This window comes from Myotis myotis, unplaced genomic scaffold (assembly GCF_014108235.1).
Source record: "Myotis myotis isolate mMyoMyo1 unplaced genomic scaffold, mMyoMyo1.p scaffold_m19_p_6, whole genome shotgun sequence".
Taxonomy (NCBI): Eukaryota; Metazoa; Chordata; class Mammalia; order Chiroptera; family Vespertilionidae; genus Myotis; species Myotis myotis.
Window position 1 is genome coordinate 96813724 of NW_023416368.1, and position 22076 is coordinate 96835799.

General features: G+C 47.0%; 1 protein-coding gene across 1 annotated transcript; it reads left to right on the forward strand.

Moving 5' to 3' along the window:
• The first annotated feature begins 1387 nt into the window (after positions 1-1387).
• On the forward strand, positions 1388-21320 carry ARF1 (ADP ribosylation factor 1). The gene is given in 6 exon segments (XM_036312243.1): positions 1388-1496; positions 19274-19458; positions 19540-19650; positions 19727-19851; positions 19981-20030; positions 20032-21320. Coding segments are annotated over 5 exon segments (543 nt in total). The 5' UTR covers positions 1388-1496; positions 19274-19310; the 3' UTR covers positions 20141-21320.
• The last annotated feature ends 756 nt before the right edge of the window (positions 21321-22076 follow it).

Sequence of the window (22076 nt, forward strand, 5' to 3'; positions counted from 1 at the left end):
GGGACAGGAGATCCTCACCCTCCACCAGGCCAGGAACACAGGCAGGCCCCTGGGCCAGGGCCCAGGTGATGGCTGTTTTGCACCCTCCACAGCACCAGGGCCCAAGGCTGAAGAGACCCCCAGCAATCTCCTCAGGTTTCTTAACTGGGGGAACCCTTGTGGCAGCAGGAGGGTGGGGGGAAGAGGAGCCCAGGTAGTAGTAAGTGGGGGGGAGGGGGAGACTATGATGGGTGGGATGCCAGAGTAAGGTTCCCAATGGGGGCCACAGCCAGGACCTGAGTCTGGAGAAAACAGGACCATGACGCTTCTCGCTTCCCTTCTGATCTGCCCAGGGAGGCTTCCCCGAGAAGGGGGCTACCTCTTCTTGTCACCTGGACCGTGGCTCAGCGGCCTCCCCTGGGGCAGCGCTGGCCCTGCTTGACCCCTACTACTGACAGCTGTTTTTTTTGTTTGTTTTTTAAATTTCAGAGAGGAAGGGAAAGGGAGAGAAAGATAGAAACATCAATGATAAAAATCATTGATCCGCTCGCTGCCTCCTGCACGCCCCCTACTGGGGCTCGAGCCCGCAGTCGCAACCCAGGCGCGTGCCCTTGATCAAACTCCAACTTCATTCCGCAGGCCGATGCTCTCTCCACTGAGCACCTGACAGCTTTTTATTTGATCTGCGGCCGGCTCCCCACAGCAACAACTCCGCGATCAAGGGACTGCGTGGGTCGCAGTGCGTGTCTCCAGGGGGCGGCACCCGGGAAACTCCCTCCTCAGGGCGGCCGCCCACTGGTGGCAACGGTTTCCACAATACGGGGGCAAGGGCAGCCCGTTCGCGGGGACCCCCTGGCCGGGGAAGGGGTCTGACATCCTGGCTGCTGTCTTTCCGGGACCCCAGGATTTGCTCGAGCCTCAGTACTCGTAACCACGAAATATGTTTTTAGCTTCCCCACGCCACCTTCCCGGGAGACCGGCAGCCCAGGCTCAGACGGACTTCGTCCCGGGGGTACGCATGCGCAGAGGTGGGACGCGCACGCACAGACTGCCCCCACACAGCACTCCCACTCCTGGAATCTGCGCATGCGCGTCGCGGCGGGGCGTGGGCGGGGCTCTGGTGGCCTGCCCCATACCCCAGCGTCCACCGCGGCAGCAGGCACTGACGTGGCTGCCGTCAGCGCCGCCATCTTGTGGGAGCGAAACCAACGCCTGGCTCGGAGTAGCAGCAGCACCGCGGCTGCCGAGGGTGAGGCAGGGGCCGTGGGCCAGCGGGAACTGCGGCCGGGGGCTGGCCTAGGCCGCGCGAGTCCCTGCCTACTGCGGCTGGAGCGGCGGGGCAGGGAGGGCCGACGCCGGTCCGGGGACCGCGGTGAGGGCAGAGGCGAGGCGAGGCTGGGCCGGGGACCATGGTGGGGGCCGAGGCTGAAGCGAGGTGAGGCAGGGCTCGGGGCCGCGGTGAGGGCCCAGTCTGAAGCGAAGCGAGGCCGGGCTGGGGACCGAGGCGAGGCCAGACGGTAAGGGTCGAGGCCCGGCTGGGGCCGGGGTCGAGGCCAAGCTTGGGACCGAGGCGTGGTGGGGCGGGCGCGTAGGGCTAGGCTGGAAGTCTAGTTGAGGCCGGGAGGGGGTTGGGTCCGGGGCCAGTCACTCGCTGGGTGTCAAGGCGAGGTCGAGTTGAGATCTGGCGGGGGGTCAGTCTCCGGCTTAGACCCCACACAGCCCCGAGCCTCCCAGAGCCGCCGGGGCTGGCGCCCGGAAGTCGGGCCCGGCCGTGGGCTCCCCTGGAAGCCCCGTTTCCTGCTCCGCCTCCCGCCTCGGGGTTTAGAGGACCAGGAAACTGAGGCCTCAGTCCCGGGACGCAGCCAAGGTCACGCGATGACCAGGGTTTGAGCCCAGTTCCTGTTTGCTTCGAGACGGGACGGGCTGGGTGGAGTGGGGTGGGGCCGGGGTTCCTGGGCCCTGCTGTGGGGCGAGGCCCTAGGCCTGGGGTCTGAATGAGAACGCCTGTGCAGGGTCCTTTATCAGAGCTTGCTGCAACGCCGAGCTTGTTTCTTGGGCCGCGTTGGCAGAGTTTAGAACACTTTTCCGAGCTGGTGAATCTTTGACCTACCCATAGAAGGATGGCCTCCCTAACAGAATGCCTTAACACTTTCTTGTTGCACAATCCAGGTGGTTATGGTCAGTAAAATTGTAGCTGTGTTAATAAGGCTTGGCAATTAATTACAGAGTACTTAAAATATTAGCTAGTCAGCTCAGATGGCACTTCTTAGCTAGGTGGCACTCTCCAAATTTCCTCAAAATATGAAGTTGCCGTTTTAAATGAATTGAGCGGAATTGCACAAGAAGTTATTGGCAAGAGAGGAGGGAATTCAAACGCTTTGGAGTGGTTTGGGAAGTCACTGTTGAGAGTTGTGTAGTAGGTGCCACTACTGGTGTTCCACTGGTCAGCTCTGGTTTGTTTTGTTTTTTAAATACTTTTATTGATTTCAGAGAGGAAGAAAGAGATAGGAACATCAATGGTGAGAGAGAATCATTGATAGTCGAGGCCGTAATCCAACATGTGCCCTGACTACCCCTGACCTGGAATCCAACCATGATCTGATTCATAAGTCAAACCTCAACCATTGAGCCATGCCAACTTGGGTCAGCTCTAGTTCTTGTTTCAGAACTAGTGGTTCGCACTTTATTCTGCCAGCTATTTTGCACGATGGGTCTTGCGTTTCCAGCAGTGTGTCTGAAAGAGTGAGATGCTGAAGTGCATTATGGCCCTTTGCTGGGGCAATTCCTAGTATCAACTAAGTGTGTTGTCCTCAAGAGTTTTGAGCAACTTCCATGAGTAGCCAAATCTAAGAACTTGAATGCATGGTGCTACTAGCTAGTTGGGTACAAAGTTATGAGTAATTGAGTGTGTGTATGTTAATCACAAATTTGGTCACATTTTTAGAATGTGCTATTTTCTTCTCATAAAAGTTTTCTCTCCATAATGGACAGAATGTAGCTGTGCCTCCTCACAGGTGTCACTGTCTTCAGGAATGTCTTGTCGAAAGTAAGTCCTTATCACTTGGGCATTAGGAACATGCTATTTCCCGTGAGGGCTGTCTTCAGATACAGGTATTCAGAATTGCTACTTCAAAAACACTTAAAATAGTTGGCTTGGATAATAGCTGACTCACATGCTTTTTAGTTCACCACTAAGAAAGTTAGTAGAAAGCAAAAACTGGTTCTGTGCTTCTCACAGTTCTGGTTTTTAAATTGTGTGGTCTAGCTATTTGCTTTACCTCTTGTACAATTTGAAGAGGACATTCAGACCTGCTAAGCTGCCTCTACCAAGACCAAATTTTCTTGAAACTATAAGAAGGTACATTTTGATTTATCTGTAGATTTCAGTGGAATTTGATGTGGAGTATTGGTCACAGGGATGATTTGGAGCGTCAAATGGGCACAGGAATAAACCTAACCAAGGAGAAAACTCTGTGCAAGTTCATCAATAGTATGTTAATTTGGTTTGAGAGAGCTGAATCAGTTTTCTTGAGCTTTTCCAATTTTGCTTTGACATGCATTTAAATGTGCTCTTGATCACATAAGGTAAGTCTTCCTAAGGGTTGTGATAGTTTACTGAGCAAGTGTTTCAGATCCCAGCTAGGTTGGGCTTGCCAATACCATTCATGACCGTCTCTGTGTCCCATCAACATTCTTCCCATTGACTTCCAACCTTTGTAGAATTAGGAGGATGAAAGGAAATAAAATGCACATCTGTCAGAGGTGGGTGGGAGAGAAACATGAATGAAAAGTTTCATTTTAGATCTTAAAATTAGAAAAGAACTTATCTCTTGTGCTCTGTCTGCACCTCTGTGGAATGGATGGTGTTAAAGATGTCCTTCCAGCATCATCTGAGGTGGTCTTTTGGAAATGATTTTGACCTACTAGTGGGGTTGGGTGTACCCTTCCTACTGGCAAGTAAAGGACACCTTGGAGAATATGTGAGTGTATGTGTGTGGGGGGTTGATTTCAGGTCACATATAACATCTCAGCTCACTTCCTTCATCTTAGGTTCTGTCCTTTTATGTTAGAAACCCTTTAAAATATAGTTGCATTGCACCTGTTATGACTAGCTGTGTCACTATACTGGAAGATGTTCAGAATTCTCAAAAGGATCAGATGACCTGATTAACTTGGGGGGGGGGGGGTAACAACACAAAAACATCAAAGCTTAGTATTCCTAGGAAGGTACTCTGGGTGAGCACCATTGCTATCTCTCTACTTTCTTTATATGAGTTGGAAGGAATGGTGAGTCTGCCTGATGTAGGAACCTACCTCCTTGTCCTTAAAAGATCCTTTGTTCCTGTGGGGGTTTGTTTGTTTGTTTGTTTGTTTTATATGTGTGTGTGTGTGTGTGTGTGTGTGTGTGTGTGTGTGTGTGTTTGCATACAGTGGCACAAGAACTTGGCAACCTGTCATCAGCAAACAGAAAGGGAAGAGGCAGGGAAAAGAACAAATTTTACTACACACACAGCAATTGAGAGTGATTCTGTTTAAGATTCAAATGTTTTTACGCACCTCTCAGGCTACAGGGGTGACTGTTAGTATAGGGCAGTGGTCGGCAAACTGTGGCTCACAAGCCACATGCGGCTCTTTGGCGCCTTGAGTGCGGCTCTTCCACAAAATACCACGTGCGGATGCGTACGTACAGTGTGATTAAAACTTCGTGGCCCATGCGCAGAAGTTGGTTTTCGGCCTGGGCGAGTCTATTTTGAAGAAGTGGCGTTAGAAGAAGTGGGGGGTGTCGGTCGGGGAACAGGAGACAGCACGGTGCAGGTGGGCCACAGGATACGCAGCGCGGGGGAGGTGCGCGATTCACGCACGAGTTGAGGATTTGAGAGTTGGAAGGGGTTGACCTCAGTGAACGTACCTCAATCAGATTGAGGACGTTTTTAGCAAAGGCCAGCTTAGGAGTACCCTGATTAAGTTCATAACAATGTACCTACCTATATAGTTTAAGTTTAAAAAATTTGGCTCTCAAAAGAAATTTCAATTGTTGTACTGTTGACATTTGGCTCTGTTGACTAATGAGTTTGCTGACCACTGGTATAGGGCATAAATTAATAGGAGGCTCAGGTATGACTCATACACATTTTCAGAAGTTAATGTATATAGTGCATTTTGGAAATGTTGGTTAATGTTTAATCGAAGTGTAATAAGTAATGCTCCTCAAAGGGATGCTAGCAAGTCATAATGTAAAATACCTATCATCTTTCATTTGTGTTATATGTTAGATTGTTTTTGCTGTACCCTATCAGTTTAACTTAGGTACAAATGGCCAAGAAAGCAATTTTAAGATTTTGTCTAGACCCATTCACGAAGAGTAGGAATGAAGGCAAAGTTAGATGTGCTGGTATTTTGATAATCAGAACAAACGATGTCTTTTAAGTTTCTTCTCTGTAGATGAGTATGCAGTTCCTAATTAACTGATTGGATCCATTAATTTATATTTAAAACACTACATCTTTTGTCAGTTTTGCCTTAAATAATTATAGCTTCTAGCATTTCTCTTCTGTCAAAGTGATAATAGTATTTTGCCAGTTCTTGGGGAGCTCAATGAAAATGTATTGAGTCACCAGTTGCGGGCACCTAAGGGCAGGTATAGGAAGCAGATTGTGCATACATCCCTGCCATTAGGCGCTCACCTTTGCCCTGAGTTGTCACAGTGTCCCCACAGCCCTGATCTCACTGGACCATCAAAGGAATGCTCAGCCGAAACCGGTTTGGCTCAGTGGATGGAGCGTCAGCCTGCGGACTGAGGGGTCCCAGGTTCGATTCCGGTCAAGGGCATGTACCTGGGTTGCGGGCACATCCCCAGTGGGAGATGTGCAGGAGGCGGCTGATCGATGTTTCTCTCCCATCGATGTTTCTAACTCTCTATCTCTCTCCCTTCCTCTCTGTAAAAAATCAATAAAATATATTTTAAAAAAAAAGGAATGTTCAGACGGCACCACTCATGTATAGTTATAAACCAGCATGAAATTCGTTGTTGACTTGACAGGTTTTTCCTGACAAACTAATATTTTGGGAAAGCATATTTGTAGACATGTATGATTAATAGTTTTGCTTTTTAATCCGTAAGGGCCCTGGATAAGTGCGCTTTTACAGTTCTTCTCTACTTGATGGTGAATCCTTTGGGTGCCCAGGGAAGTACACAGTGGAGGAAGAAGGTACAGGTGTAAGGAGAATGGTGAGTTCTGGATAGTGGAGATCCTGCTGGCAGAGTGGGGCCTGGTCTCTACAATGAACAGAAAGGGAAGGCAGGCCAACAGTACACAGAAAGGGGCAGATGGTAAATTTGGCCTATCAGAAGGATAGGGAATAAGCGTGGGGGATGGGGGAAGAGAGGTATGAGGGAGCAGTGGATCTGTGGGAGAAATAGGAAGCTTCTAGGCAGGGGAACAGTGAGTACAGAGTCCCTGGAGTGGTTTTGGAGACCTGCCAGAAGCAGAGTGAGTGAGGAGCCAGAGGGAAGTCTACTGGTGTGTTCCAGTGGGCCTTAGAGGGGCTAGCTCCACAGAAAGGGTGTTTGGGGAATTTGTGAGAGCAGCAAGAATGCATTCTGTGTGATTTTCATATCTTAGACCTAATTCTGTTTTATCTACAAGGACAACAATTTCCGTTTTTTGGCATGGTTTTAATAGATGTTTTGAATTTTCCAGGAAGTCAGGGAGTGGGGTTTATATTTTGTTCTTTGCAGAACCTTCCCATGAGTTGCTTTCTTTTTCTGCTTCATGGACAGTCCCCTAGTACCCGAGCTGCAGGTACTGGCTCTGGCAGTGTGCATTGTGGCAGGCTTCTGCGGTGGTTCTTTGACAACCTCCCTCAGCTGATGGTGTGGTCGTGCCCAGTATTGAAGCATGTGTTTTATTCTAAGTCACTATCCTTCATTTCCCCATTACATTACAGTTGGGCAATATAATGGGTGTTTTACAATCAGAGCAGATGTTGGTTGTGTTGTCTGCTAATTTCCTTTTGTGACAGTGGAGGTGGTGCTGTGAAATGCCCATTCTGACCTGTGTAAGGACCCTGAATTAGCATGTGGTGTTTCAGTCTCCTCTTACTGGTATTGAGAACACCTTGTGGAGTAGAAGCTACAGGCTGTTGAGATGCCAGAGAGGAGATAAGGTGGCTGTACCAGGGCACAGGCACATGATGGTGCAGATGCATCTTTCAGAGGGAGAGGTGGAACTTGCTGGTAAAGCAGACAGATTTGGGGGTGAGAGAGATGGAGAAAGGGATTGTAGGTATCTAAGAAACTGGGAGAAAGTTGCTCAGGTTAAAGTGAGGAAGGGAGGGCCCTTTATGTTGGAGGGTTAGAATTCGCTGGGAGATTTGTGTGTGGATGGGATGGTAGGAATGGGGTAGCTAGGATGAAGGCAGGGTCTAGCTGGGAATAGAAATATGGGCCATGTTCAGGGGCCACACTCCCCTGGAAGTAAATGGCTGAGATAGGCAGTGTTGTGGTGTGATTGTACCAGATGCAGAGTGCAGAGGACAATGGCAGGGATCTGGGAGATTTTAAGGAGAGGCTAGTGTGAGCAGGTGTGTGAATGAGATTTCTCTTGACACTAGGGCTTCTGTTTAAAGGAGTGGTTCCCAGTCTTTTTTTGGCCATGCCCACCTACACATCTCTAAAATCCTGATGCCCCACCTGTGACATAAAATTCTTACTATTCAAAAAGTGAACTTGTATTCATATGGAGGAATCCTAAAAGGCCATTAACTTGGTCTAAACCAGCTTCCAAAGAACATGGCATCCATAAAAGAGAAAAATAACGAACGAAAGGACAGTTGAAGTACTGAGGAAGAAATCACTAAAAAAAATTGTTAAAAATAATCCTATATATGCTAATATGCAAATCAACAGAACTGCGGAATGACCGGTCGCTATGACGCACACTGATCACCAGGGGGCAGACAATGCAAGAGCTGCCCACTGGTGGTCAATGAGCTCCCACAGGGGGAGCGCCGCTCAGCCAGAAGCCCTGAGCTGGGCTCACGGCTGGCAAGTGCAGCAGCAGTGGTGGGAGCCTCTCCTGCCTCAATGGCAGCGCTAAGCCGTCAGACATCCCCCAAGGGCTCCGGGATTGTGAGAGGATGCAGGCCAGGCTGAGGGACATGCTGTGCGCGCGCCTCCCCCCAAGTGCACGAATTTCGTGCACCAGGCCTCAAGTAACACATACATATATATAAAAAGAGGCAATATGCAAATTAGGCCAGGACGCCATAACAGTCACAACCAGCTCAGGAGGAGGGGCCTGGCAGGGGCCCAGAGCCTGAGAGAACAATAGGGCAGCCACGCCTGGAGCCAAAGAGAACAACACGCAGGGGGGCCAGCCCTCAGCCCCAGCCCCAGCCCCACAGCTGGGTTCGATTCTGATCAAGGGCATGTACCTAGGTTGCAGGCTCCTCCCTGGCCGGGGCCCAGGTCAGGGCTCATGCAGGAGGCAACTAATCAAAGTGTGCCTCTCACAGTGATGTTTCTGTCTTTCCCTCTCTTTTCCACGCTCTCTAAAAATCAGTGGGAAAATATCCTCGTGAGGATTAAAGAAAAAGAAAAAGAAAGAAATGTCATTTCCTATGAAAGAGACATCTTGAAAATGCCTAAAGAAAGTTGTCATTTTTTTCATGGTGAAGGGACTGGAGTTTGTGTTGCTGAAAATACCTTGACGGCAGCTGGCAGTGGCAGCAGCAGTGGGGTGATGAGGTTGGCACCTTCCCCTGAACAGCCCGGTTGTGGGCCTAAGCCGTCAGTAGGACATCTGAAGGCTCCTGGACTGTGAGAGGGGGCAGGCAGGGTTGAGGGCCCCCCCCGCCCCCCCGCATGAATTTCATGCACTGGGCCTCCAGTAATAATATGAAGTGATATGAAAAAATAGCAAGTCAAGTTTCAAAACATATAACAGAGAACTGAAATGCATGAATATGTCACAATATAAATATATATGAGCCCCTAGAACAGTGATGGCGAACCTATGACACACGTGTCAGAGGTGACACGCAAACTCATTTTTTTGGTTGATTTTTCTTTGTTAAATGGCATTTAAATATATAAATAAATATCAAAAAATGTAAGTCTTTGTTTTACTATGGTTGCCAATATCAAAATTTCTATATGTGACACAGCACCAGAGTTAAGTTAGGGTTTTTCAAGATGCTGACACACCGAGCTCAAAAGGTTCACCATCACTGCCCTAGAACCATAAGAAATGCAACAAATTCACTGTTAATAACTCATTCTTTAATTGCCCCCCTTAAAAATCAAATTGTCCCCTGTGGGGGGTGTGCCCCATGTTGGGAACCGCTAGTCTAATGTGTGACAGAGGTTGGAAGAAGTCCATTGAGAGGATACTGTGGCCTCTCAGGCAAGAGCAGCAGCTTTCTTGGAGGATGAGAAGGACATCCTGAGCCCTGCACCTCTGTGTGCTCTTGAGCTGGCACTGGCTGCCACTGTGGCAAGTCTGGTAGGGGACTTGTCCCAAAGATGGAGGGATCTAACCGAGACTCTCAACCCCCTGCTACACTTTCTTTTACTGATCATCTGGAAGCCTGTGCCTTAGAAAAAGAGGTGGGGCTGCAATTTTTAAAATACTGTTTTCAAAATGTTCCCTGAAGGCAAAAATCAGTTTTTGGAGATTGGCTTACCCCCTCACCAAACCCCCTGTGCCAAGAAAACCTCCGGGACTGCCTGCCATTTTGAAGCTTAGAAGGGTTCTGAGGGTTCCTGGTTGCAGTTCCTCTTTTCTTCAAGGGTATGGAGAGTGGTCTTAGAGCCCCACCCTAGTGTTGGTAGAGGACCTGTGTCCGCATGGTGGGCCTGGGTGGACTCTCTGATAAGGCACCAGAATAGAGTCTGCAGAGGCTTCTGCACGTTTGCAATGCTCACATGATTAAAGGAGTGGAGTGACAGAAACAAAGGAATGTGATTTATTTCACAGTAGAAATCAGAATCCTGAATCCTCTTCTCCATGTTCTCACTATTAGAACTGAAATCCAGGACTATGTGGTGTGCCCCCCTTTCTCTCTGTTGGGTGTTGGGTTGTGCATGTCTGGGGTTGAAGCTGTTAGCTGCATGAGAGGGTCCCAGTGTCACTGACAAGCAGCTTTTGATGTTGCTTGACCTAGAGGCAGGTGAGGGGGGAAGAACAGACACCACTGTTTGTTGCTGCACTCTCTTTCACCACTTGTCAGTTGGATCACTGAGTATTGTTGGCCTCTGTGTGCCCAGCTCTGTTCTCACACAGCTTTTCCTTTTGTGAGTGTGGTGACTGTTAGCCCCGCGATGTGTAAAGGGTGCACTGAAAATAAAGATGAAAAGACCCTCCTGTGGAAGATGGTAGCATTTGAGCTTGGCTTCAGAGGCTGAGCAAAAGACCTGGTGGGCACAGCATGGAGAAATGGGTGTGGTGAGTGCACTGGGACTGCAGCTGGAGTTAGAACACACCCAAGGAACTTTCTGAAGCACTTCAAACTGATCCCAAACTGCTGGTCCTCTGGTTCCTACTTTATGGATCAGAAGAACTCTAGTTGACATCCAAAGAACCACTAATAACCTGCAAAATTAGTAAGGCATTAATGGTAGGACACCTTTAGGTGTCTGGGTTCTTTAGAGTTGCCCCTGCTTTGTATTTTAGACATATATTAATTTTTCTCCATTTTTAGTTTCATTTGTTTTAGGTTAACACAAAACTGTATTTTTGGTCTTTGATTTTTTTTTCTAGGAACAGGTCCTTCAAGACTCAACTGCAATTGAAGTTAGACAGAGGGTATCTGCATCATTACTTCCAGAGTAGAAGTACTCATTAGGGTCTAGGGTCCTGGTGGCTCCACAACAGAGGACCTGGACACCGCCCCATCCCACAGGCCAGAATACTCAGTCGGCCTTAATGGCTGCGGGGGGAAGGGGACAAGAATGTAGGATTGTTCTGGAGCCCAGGGACAAATCAGAGAGGAAATACAGATAAGCAGGGGTCTGGCATAAGAATAGGTGCACAGAGCTGTGAGAGCTGTTCCTGGCTTAGCTCCAAGCTGTGGGTCTCCTCCATCCTGGTTTCACTTTCATTTGGGCTAGCCGAGTGGTCGGCAAACTGCAGCCCCTTGAGTGTGGCTCTTCCACAAAATACCACGTGCGGGCGCGCACATACAGTGCGATTGAAACTTTGTGGCCACACTCAAGGGGCCAAAGAGCCACATGTGGCTCGCAAGCCACAGTTTGCTGACCACTGGGCTAGCCCATCTAGTAAGTTGCTTCCAGCTGTAGGTTTCAGGTCATTAAGTGTGTTTGGTAAATTGTTTTGAGTATGATTATCTTCTCTCTATATATAAAAGCCTAATATGCAAAGTGTCCTCTCAGGAGTTTGACCACCCGAGAGTTCAATCGCTTGCTATGACATGCGCTGACCACCAGGGGGCAGCGCAGAATGAAGGGAGGCCCCAGCCAGCAGCCACTAGGGACCCTACCCGTGCACAAATTTCGTGCACTGGGCCTCTAATATTTAATAAGTAAAACTTTAAGATAGAGAATAAAGGGGAACTACAAACCATAAATATGCCCATCAGTTAAATACTTTTGTAGGTAGTGGTAAGTAGGATTAATTGCACTTATGCTGTTCCTACATGTGCCTTATGGTTGCTGGGTGCCTGTTCACTTAGATCAGTGGTGACAAACCTTTTGAGCTCGGCATGTCAGCATTTTGAAAAACCCTAACTTAACTCTGGTGCCATGTCACATATAGAAATTTTTTGATATTTGCAACCATAGTAAAACAAAGACTTCTATTTTTGATATTTATTTTAATTTTATATATTTAAATGCCATTTAACAAAGAAAAATCAACCAAAAAATGAGTTTGCGTGTCACCTCTGACACGCGTGTCATAGGTTTGACATCACTGACTTAGATAGTGACAGTGGCTCCTGGGTGTTCAATTCATGTTACTGTAGACCAAGCATGTCAAACTCAAAGGCTAACACAGGCCAAATAAGCAAAATTTAAGTTTATGTGGGCCGCAAAAAAACAAAAGCTTCAGTTTTCATAGAAACGTAGGTTTATTTCTATAGAGACATGCTGAATAGAAAGGGCTGAAATAAATGAGTAATCATTAACATAAAATAATAGAACATTTTAATAAAATTAATATTTTTTTCTTGAACATTAACTTATCAGACACTGAATAACTGCACAAATTAATAAGTGTAATGCAAATAAACCTATTTTTCTTGTTCTTGGAAAGCGAAATATTTCCTGTTGCACACACCAAGTCAGTCCAAGACTAATGACATGGCAGTTGGCTGCTAAAATATTCGCTGCTAGTATTTGTAGAAAGAAATGGTGCACAGGGGTGTAAGGAAATGAATGCAACACAATTGTAGTAATCAGTCATTAGTGAGTGCTGTCCATTAATAATCTACATATATAAAAGCCTAAGCGACCCTTACGACTGGACAACCGGCTGGTAGCTATGATGCACACTGACCACCAGGGGGCAGACACTCAATACAGGAGCTGTCCCCTGGTGGTCAGTGTGCTCCCACAGCAGTCCCTCCCCCCCAGCCCGCTCCGATTGGGACTGGGCAAGATGGCCCCATCGCCGGCCAAGCCAAGGGACCCCACCCATGCACGAATTCGTGCACCGGGCCTCTAGTTATGTATAACAGGACATTGTAAAATTCTAAGTTATGAAATTTTTATTAAAATGTTTCTTACATATCATTGTAGCCGCAAAAATATTTGTTGCATGCGGCCTATGGGCCATAAGTTTGACATGCTTGCTGTAGACCAAGAGTCATACATGAATGAAACTCATTTTTAGCTGTCATTTTAAGGATTTTTACCATGAATCTTAAGCTGGCAAAGAGTGATCTAAATTGAATTTCACTGGTTGCTCCTCCTAAGAACTGGACCTCACAAGTAATGCTCTCCTTCAGGTGTGGGAGATGCTGTGCAAAGGATGTATTAGAGGCCAACCCTTGGTGTAAGAATGCTGGCCTTCCTTGGGGTGGGGGTCACAGGGGCAAAATCTTGCATAGAGGCCAACCCTTGTGCTTGATTGGTTCCTGAAAAACATCCTGAAAGTTTTGTTGTGAAAAACAACGAAACTCCAAACTCGCCTGTAGATGCAGACCAGAATGATACAATTCTTAAATATTGTTGCGTGTTCTTTTGTTTATTGAAAGTTTGGGGTTGGAAAAATGGGTGGGTCAAAAGGTACAAACTTCCAGTCTTAAGATAATTAAGTAATAGGGTGCTGACTGTAGCTAACATACTGTGTATCATACATTTGAAAGAATTCAGAGAGTAGATATTAAAAGTTCTCATCACAAGAAAAAAAAATGTTAATTGTGTGAAGTAGTGGGTGTTAACTAACAACTTTTATGGTGATCATGTCACAATATATGTACATATCAAATCATGTTGTACACCTGGAACAAATACAGTGTATATATCAATTATATTTGAAGGGTAAGAAAAAATAAAGTTCTCACAACTTCTTTAGATCCACTGAGTGTCTCAGGCTGAATGTTGTTCTGAGCCTGTTGTTGATGCATATCTTTGTCACAGTTGTATTAGGCCTGTGAGGTATACCTTCTTATCACTAGTATTGACACAATCAGTTTTCCTCTTAACACTAATTTTTCAAAGTTATGACAAACTGTAGTAGTATACTACTCAATTACAGAGAAACATCAAAGCTACAGAAATTGAATATTGGGCTATCTGGCAGAGTTAATGGCTTGACGCTTTATTTCGCTGGTGTATAAGAGTCCCAAGGTGATACACAAAAAAAGCAGTTTGCAGCCTGTGCATGTAGAAGATCTGCCTTTAAATTTAAATTCTGTGTGTCAGGGATGAATTGGACTTTTAAGTGATGGATATTCTGAATACATATGTTGAGAAAATGTTTTGTAATGTCTGTCAGTTTCTCTGGAATTTTCACTTTGTTAATTTTTCTCATACTAAAACAGACTATTTTATCCTAGTAACTTACACCTCAATAAACGACTTTTAAAAAGGCAAAAAGAGAAAAAAATAAAAAGGAAAAAAACTGTCATCCAGCTGTTCATTTGAGTAGGGATTCATCCATCTTAACCCCCATTTACAGAGAAGACCAATGCAGCTCATCCCATCTGCAGCGCAAAGTGTAGTTCAGTTCTCCCTTTCTGGGTTGCTGGGTCACACTTTTTGTTTTGTTTCCCAAGCTATGCTCTGCATTGGTGGTGTCTTCTTCCTAGTGATCCCAACCATTTAGGTCATCTAGATGTTCGCTGTTAAAGAGATTCTGTTACATAAACCAGCTCTAACGGTTTCAGAAAACCTGACAGACTTTCCTTCTGCAGAGACAAGTTGCACAAGTCTGATGATTGCAAATTCTGAAGCAGAGCTACCTCTGCTTCTTTTGAAACCACTGAGGCTTGGTGGTGATGCAGAGGGCCAGGTAGAGGGCACAGGTACACCAATTTCTCTAAAGCATTTAAAGCAGTCATTTATTGGCGTCCGATGGATGTTTTCCCCAGGGAGGCCCCATCATTTGCCTTGTTGGCCTTTAGATCTTTGCCTGTGGGAGTTGTGTTCTATTCTTGGCTTTAATGCTGGAATGCTACCCTAAAGGTCCTGTCTGCTCTCAGAGAAGGGCCTCTGTTACTCTTTCATTTTCTAGATAGGTCATTTGCAGACTCACAGGTGCGGAGGAAGGGTTCTGCTGAAAAAGTGTCTTCTCTGCTACTACTACGATGAACCTGAAAACGGGTTTTGCTTGAGTGTGGGGGATTCTAGTAGAGTAAAAGATGAAATAGCACCTGGGCTGGGTGTCCCATCCCCACAAGTTGGACTCTGTGCCAAGAGGATGGCACAACTCTGGTGGCCAGTGTTGAACTTATATGTTATAACATATTGTGTTAGGTCTGGACCTCTGACAAAGCAGTAAACGGTGCTGAGGGGACAGGCCAGGAAGCCACCAGGATTCCTGGGCCAGGTGCAAGGTGGGTACAGATGATTGTAGTGGGGAGAGACAAAATGCTGTGTATCCTAGTATCTTAAGTCTTGAGACTTGGTGCTCATCCCCATCCTGGTTCTGCCACGAAGTGTGACTTTCCTCTGTGAGGCTACATGACTTTGATCTGTTTAAAAACAGAGTGAAGAGGATGGGGACCATGCTGATAATCAGGACTCAGACACAGACCGGGGGGTAAAGATAGGGACTATGCATACAGAGGCCACACCCAGGTGTGGGAGTTTTACTTGGAGATGTTCCGTCTGCCCTAATGGGGTTGGGGAGGATACAGATAACCTTTTAATCCCTTGGTGAGTAGGGGTGTGTTTTGTGTTTTTTGTCAGTTTTTGTGAAGGGGATACTTGAACAATAAAACAAATATAAAAAGCAGTCCTCCATCCTGCTTCTCAGGAATGGCCCTTTCATCATTTGACTGTACCCCCATATGAGAGTGTCTGTTTGGATGGTGAGGGTGGGCCCTTCATACCACAAGTTCTGGCCTTAGCAAATAACAGTAACTATTGTGACTAAGTAAACATTGTACACTGTTGAGCTAAGAAGTGACTGTCTTATGTTTTCTTTTGTTCATTTTTATCTTTGGATTTTTTTTTCTATGTACCTGTCATTAGTTTTTTCCCAATTCCCCTGGAATTGCCAAGCCCCATGTTTAAACCATGTAGGTAGTAATGGTTGGGCTGACCGCTGCTCAGGCCTCGGGCAACCTGGCATTTCTCACCTGACTTTTGCTCTCTCTGCCTTATATCTACTTCATACTTTGCCTAGTATTTGTGGTTTACAGTGCGCTTCTTTCTGATCTCTGGATACCAAGTTTAAAGTTCTTTGACCATTGGTGTTCTGGAATTTAGTCTGCTTTGAGTGAATGGGTTTGTTTCATTCTTAGTCAGATGTTGATTTTATTTTTTTTTTAAGGGAGCAGTTTTAGGTTCACAGCAAAATTGAAGAGAAGGTACAGAGATTTCCCCTACACACATGGTATGGGAAATCTCTACTATGAACATCTCCCACTAGAGTAACCACCATTGCAGCATCATACATAGTAGCTTCACAGCCCTGAAAATCACCTGTGCTCCAGCAATTCATCCCTCTCTCCCACCACCAACAACCCCTGGCAACCACTGATCTTTTTACTGCCTCCTAGTTTTTGCCTTTTCCAGAATGTCAGATAATTGGATTGTACAGTATGTGGCCTCCTCCAATTGGCTCCCTTTGCTTAGTAATACACCACGTTTCCTTCTTTTGATGGCTTGCCATAGCTAATTTCTTTGTAGTGCTGAATAATATTCCATCATATGGTTGTAGCACAGTTTATTTGTTCACCTACTAAAGGACATCTTGGTTGCTCCCAAGTTTTGGCAATTATCAATAAAACTGCTGTAAACATTTGTGTGCAGATTTTTGTGTTGACATAAGCTTTCAACTCCTTTGAGTTAATACCAAGGAGCACAATTGCTTGTAAGAGTATGTTAGGTTTTGTAAGAACCCTTCCAACGTGGATGCACCATTTTGCATTCCCACCAGCTCCTGTTGCCGTATATCCTCAAAGTATTCTCTTCTCAAAAACTGTCATAAAAAGTCTTTGACCCAGCCCTAGCCAGTTTGGTTCAGTGGAAAGAGCGTCAGCCTGGGTCCCAGGTTTGATTCTGGTCAAGGGCACATGCCTGGGTTGCAGGCTCAATCCCCAGTTTAGGGCATGCAGGAGATAGCCAATCAATGATTCTCTCTCATTGTTTTTTTTCTTTTTATATATATTTTATTGATTTTTTACAGAGAGGAAGGGAGAGAGATAGAGAGTTAGAAACATCGATGGGAGAGAAACATTGATCAGCTGCCTCCTGCACATCTCCTACTGGGGATGTGCCCGCAACTCAGGTACATGCCCTTGACTGGAATCGAACCTGGGACCCCCCAGTCCGCAGGCCGATGCTCTATCCACTGAGCCAAACCGGTTTCGGCTCTCTCTCATTGTTGATGTTTCTATCTCTCTCTCCTCCTTTCCTCTCTGAATAAATAAAAATACGTATTTTTTAAGGTATTTGACTTATTTTTAAATCAGGTTGTTTGTTTTCTTACTGGGTTTTAACTAGTTTTCGTGTGTTTTGGATGACATTCCTTTATTAGGTGTGTCTTTTGCAAATGTTTTCTCTTTCTCCTAAGTATCTTGCCCGGAGTACAGGCTTTCAATTTTTAAAAAAATATATTTTTTTATTGATTTTTTTACAGAGAGGAAGGGAGAGGGATAGAGAGTTAGAAACATCGATGAGAGAGAAACATCGATCAGCTGCCTCCTGCACACCTCCTACTGGGGATGTGCCCGCAACTAAGGTACATGCCCTTGACCGGAATCAAACCTGGACCTTTCAGTCCACAGGCCGATGCTCTATCTACTGAGCCAAACCGGTTTGGCCAGGCTTTCAATTTTAACAAAGTCCAGCTTATCACTTATTTCTTTCCTAGATCATGTCTTTGGTATTATATCTAAAAAGTCATCATCATGCCCAAGTAGATGTTGATCTTTCAAATTCTCCCAGTTTTCCCTTTCTTACCCATGTTTTTAATTTTAAAATGTCAAAAGCCCCCAACTGGTTCCATGGTTGAGTGTTGACCTGTGAACGAGAAGGTTACAGTTCGATTCCTGGTCAGGGCACATGCCTAGGTTTCCAGCTGGATCCCCAGTGGTGGGGATAAGGGTGGGGGTAGGGCCGGGGGAGGGGGCAGTTCCAGGAAGCAACCAATCAATGATTCTCATCTTTGATGTTTCTATCTCTCCCTCTTCCTTCCTCTCTGAAATCAATAAAAATATATTTTTTAAAAAGTGTCAAAAGTGCACTGAAGCTAGTTTGAAAAGAGCTCTACTGGGCATGTCTGGGACCACTGGAGCATCACATTCATGATGGGGCAGCTGACTCATTGAGTGAAATAAGAATGTGAGTTCGTGTTCATGTAGATACTTGGATAAGGAAAGTGGTTTCTTACAGCAGAATGCTAACAGCTGTGAGGAATGACTAGATTAGAAAAGTTCCATTTGACAGTTGTCATGGCAGTTCAGCCAGGAAATGTCAAGGTACTGAAACCTGAGAGGGTGGATGTTTGATGAGCTGGGTGTACATTGTCACTCAGTGTTCAGGTGGAGAGAACTTAGAATAGAGAAGACCCGAGCCTTTTATCAGAGGTGACATGCGGCTTTGAGGGTCAGAAAACTCCCCACACGTGGGTGCAGTGGGGCGTGCCTGTGCTAGGCCCATATGATGTCCTTCACTGGTTTCTGACCTCAGCAGTGTTTGTTCATAGTTCAAAGACTGGGAGCTGTTGGTTACTTCTGGGGGAGGCGCACCAGCATTTGAGAAAGTGACAGTTTCTTTCTTGTTTAGAACAAAAGTTGAAGAGTAACAGTGGTGCAGCATGGAGAGGCCAGGCCTGGGCAGCATGAGTGCTTGGGGGCCTTCTGGGACTGAGAGCCTACACTTCCTGGCCTATAGCTTCCTGGCCCTTTCTGCCTGCTCTCTGACCTTGGGTGGTAGTTGACTGGATGATGTGACGGGAACCTGGGGTGAGTGTGGCCTAGACATGGCACGAATGTTCTCACATAAGCGTGTTGCCACACCACTTGGGCTGGGCCCCCTCCTCTCTGGAACAGGGGTGACCTCCACTGGTGGGAAAGAGCCGCCCCTGATGTACTGCCCTGGGGCCCTTGCTGTGCCTTGAACCCAGTGCCCAAGTGTGGTCCCCATGTCCGGCCTGCTGCGGGGTGAGTGCGGAGCTCTCAGTGTGTTGGGAAAGGTTGGCTTCTGCTTTGTTCCGGGGGAGGGGAGTCTAGCTCCCCATGCACTCATCATCTTGAGCATGGTCCATCTTTAAGGTTTGGTGGGTCAGTGGAGGAACACTATGGGGCCTTGGTTCAGTTGTTTCTGGCCCCCTTGAAAAGATTAGAGAGTAGCATTCCTTTGAAAGCCATGGATGTCAGGTGGTAAAGGTCAGCCTTGTTCATAAGATTCTCAGACTCTTCCTTCTAAGGGTGATTGGGGGGTGCGAGGGGCTTGAGTGCCCAGCAGACAGACTGTTTTTCTTTTCCTGTAGCTTGGGAACTGGAGTTGCTTTAGCTCCTGTCCCCTGTGTTTTCAGGAGGAAGCAGGATGTCTGTCTCTCCATTCATGGTGGGAGGGTAGATTGTCTCTGAGCTGCTCCTGTGCTAAACCCTGGGTTGCATAGAAAGAGACCCAGGGACCCCTTCCTTGTCTCTGCAGGTTTCTCTGGCCAGTGTCTCTCCCTCCAGTCTACAGCATGGGGAATATCTTTGCGAACCTCTTCAAGGGCCTTTTTGGCAAAAAAGAAATGCGCATTCTCATGGTGGGCCTGGATGCTGCGGGGAAGACCACCATCCTGTACAAACTGAAGCTGGGTGAGATCGTGACCACCATCCCCACCATAGGTGAGGAAGCCAGGCCATGGGGGGTTGGGGAGGTGGCTGGAGTGGCTGGGGATTGGCTCACACTGGGCCATGCTCCTGCAGGTTTCAACGTGGAGACTGTGGAGTATAAGAACATCAGCTTCACTGTGTGGGACGTGGGTGGCCAGGACAAGATCCGGCCTCTGTGGCGTCACTACTTCCAGAATACACAAGGTGAGGGCTGGGGGCCATGGCCTGTGGGAGAGGTTGGGTGTCCTCAGCAACTTCATTGACACCTGCTCCTTGGCAGGTCTCATCTTTGTGGTTGACAGCAATGACCGAGAGCGTGTGAATGAGGCTCGAGAGGAGCTTATGCGGATGCTGGCGGAGGATGAGCTCAGGGATGCTGTCCTGCTCGTGTTCGCAAACAAGCAGGTACGCACTTATATGTGATTGAGCCACCCCAAGGGGCTGGGGGTATGAAGGGATCACAGGTCAGGTGGGGAGGGATCCCAGTCTTCCTGATGATCCATGGCTACCATGCCACCCTGCCCTTCCCACCAGGACCTCCCCAATGCCATGAATGCAGCTGAGATCACAGACAAGCTGGGCCTCCACTCTGCTCCACAGGAACCAGCCCATTGAGGCTACCTGTGCCACCAGTGGGGACGGGCTCTATGAGGGACTGGACTGGCTGTCCAATCAGCTCCGAAACCAGAAGTGAGCCGAACTCCTCTCTTCCCCCTCACTCCCTCCTTCACCCTGCTTTCCTCTCATGTGGCAGATGTGCCCCTGTGGTGTGAGTGCCAGAAGCTGTCTCCATGGTCGGTCCCAGTGTGCTTCATCATGCTGTACATGTGCAGACGCAGCCTGCAACCGGGTTTTTATTTAATGTAAATAGTTCTTGTTTCCAATGAGGCAGTTTCTGGTACTCCTATGCAATATTACTCAGCTTTTTTTATTGTAAAAAAAAAAAAAAAAGAATCAACCCACTGTTTAGTACTGAGAAGGGATTTGGGGCACCCAGGGCGGGGCCTCTAGGAGTTGCTATGAGATCACCTCAATGCTCCTCCTCTGGGCTTTAAATCTGTGTTGAGATCCATTTTGGTGGTTGGTTTTTAACCCAAACTCAGTACATTTTTTATAATATAAATACAAGGTAAGGAGACACTTGAACACAGAGAAGGGAGAAATGTGCCTAGTGTAGGTTCTGCAGTAATGGCTTGAGTCCAGTCTGCCTGTGGTCTGTCTCCCATCTGGAGCGTGCAGTGGGCAGAACTAGCCACAATACATTCTGCATGGTCACTTACGGTCCCTGATTGGCTTTGTCTTGCTGGGTCATATGCATCCCATAGCATTTGTGCTTGTACCTGTGCTTACACCACTGCCTATGGGGGTGGGCTGGGGGCTGCGGCCACCACTCAGGCTCCTTGGAGGGACCCCAGCCTTCCCTTCGGTCAGTGTGGGTCAGCTTAGGTGCTTTGGTGGGACCACTCTGGCCAGAACGGGAGACCCCCATGGTCCCTACACACACTCACTTGCTCCAGGTTGTCTGGATCTCACCAGTAGGAATGCAGACAGGCAACCCGTCATCTTAGAGCCTAACTCCTCAGAGCCCCCGTCCACATGTGCTTTCACTCCCTCAGCCTGCAAGGGTCAGATTGACATCAAAAACAACAACCTCTACTTTTTTCTTTTGTATTTTGATAAACACTGAAGAAATTAGAGCTGTTAAAATTTATCTTGGGGAAAACCTCAGAACTGGTTTATCTGGTGTCGTGGAACCTCTTACTGCTTTCAATACACGATTAGTAATCAACTGTTTTGTATACTTGTTTTCAGTTTTCATTTCGACAAACAAGCACTGTAATTATAGCTATTAGAATAAAATCTCTTAACTATTTCATGGCTTTCCAGTGCTTGGGTGCCATTGACCAAGGCTGCCTCCTGGGACACAGGCAGGGATGGCTTAGAGAATGTGACCAACCCCCGATTCACCCCAGACCAGTTTCTTGCCAGCACTCCTGAGGGGCTTTGTCATTGGTCTGTCTCCACTAGTAGTCCAGTCCCCAGTCCTGGTCTAGTCTTGGGCCAAGAAGATCCCCATGTGGGGTATGCCTGAAAGGCCAGGGCCTGGAATCACCTACGGTGATTTAGTTCCATATCATTGCTTTGGGAGCCTTTGACCCTTCTGGGCACCCTCCACCTGGCCTGGCCAATCCAAGGTCCAGGTGTCCTTACCCCAGAGGCATCCAGCCCTGTGTGTGGCCCAGCCCTCAGCCCTGTTATCTAGTTTCACTAACATGTTGATAATCAGGGCCAGGGTTCTGAAGACAGAATCATCTTTGCTTTTTAGTTCTTTAAAAAATCAGAAGCAAAATTGAATATATTTCATAATCCAGCCTGGGTTTTGTCTTTACTCAAATGTGATTTATTGTAAGTTTTCATTTCTTGTGTGGATGAGGTGGTGAATGGCTGGAGGCATATCTCCTAGCAGAGGAGCTGGAGGGAGGGTAGGGGAGGTGTGCCTAGAGATCTGTCTGGGAGAAGCAGAGCAGATTCATGGAACATGGTAGCAGGTCTCTGGGTACCTGAGGAACAAGGGTGTCTCCAAGTATAAAATCACCTTCACCCCCCATCCACCAATTATAAGCACCTTT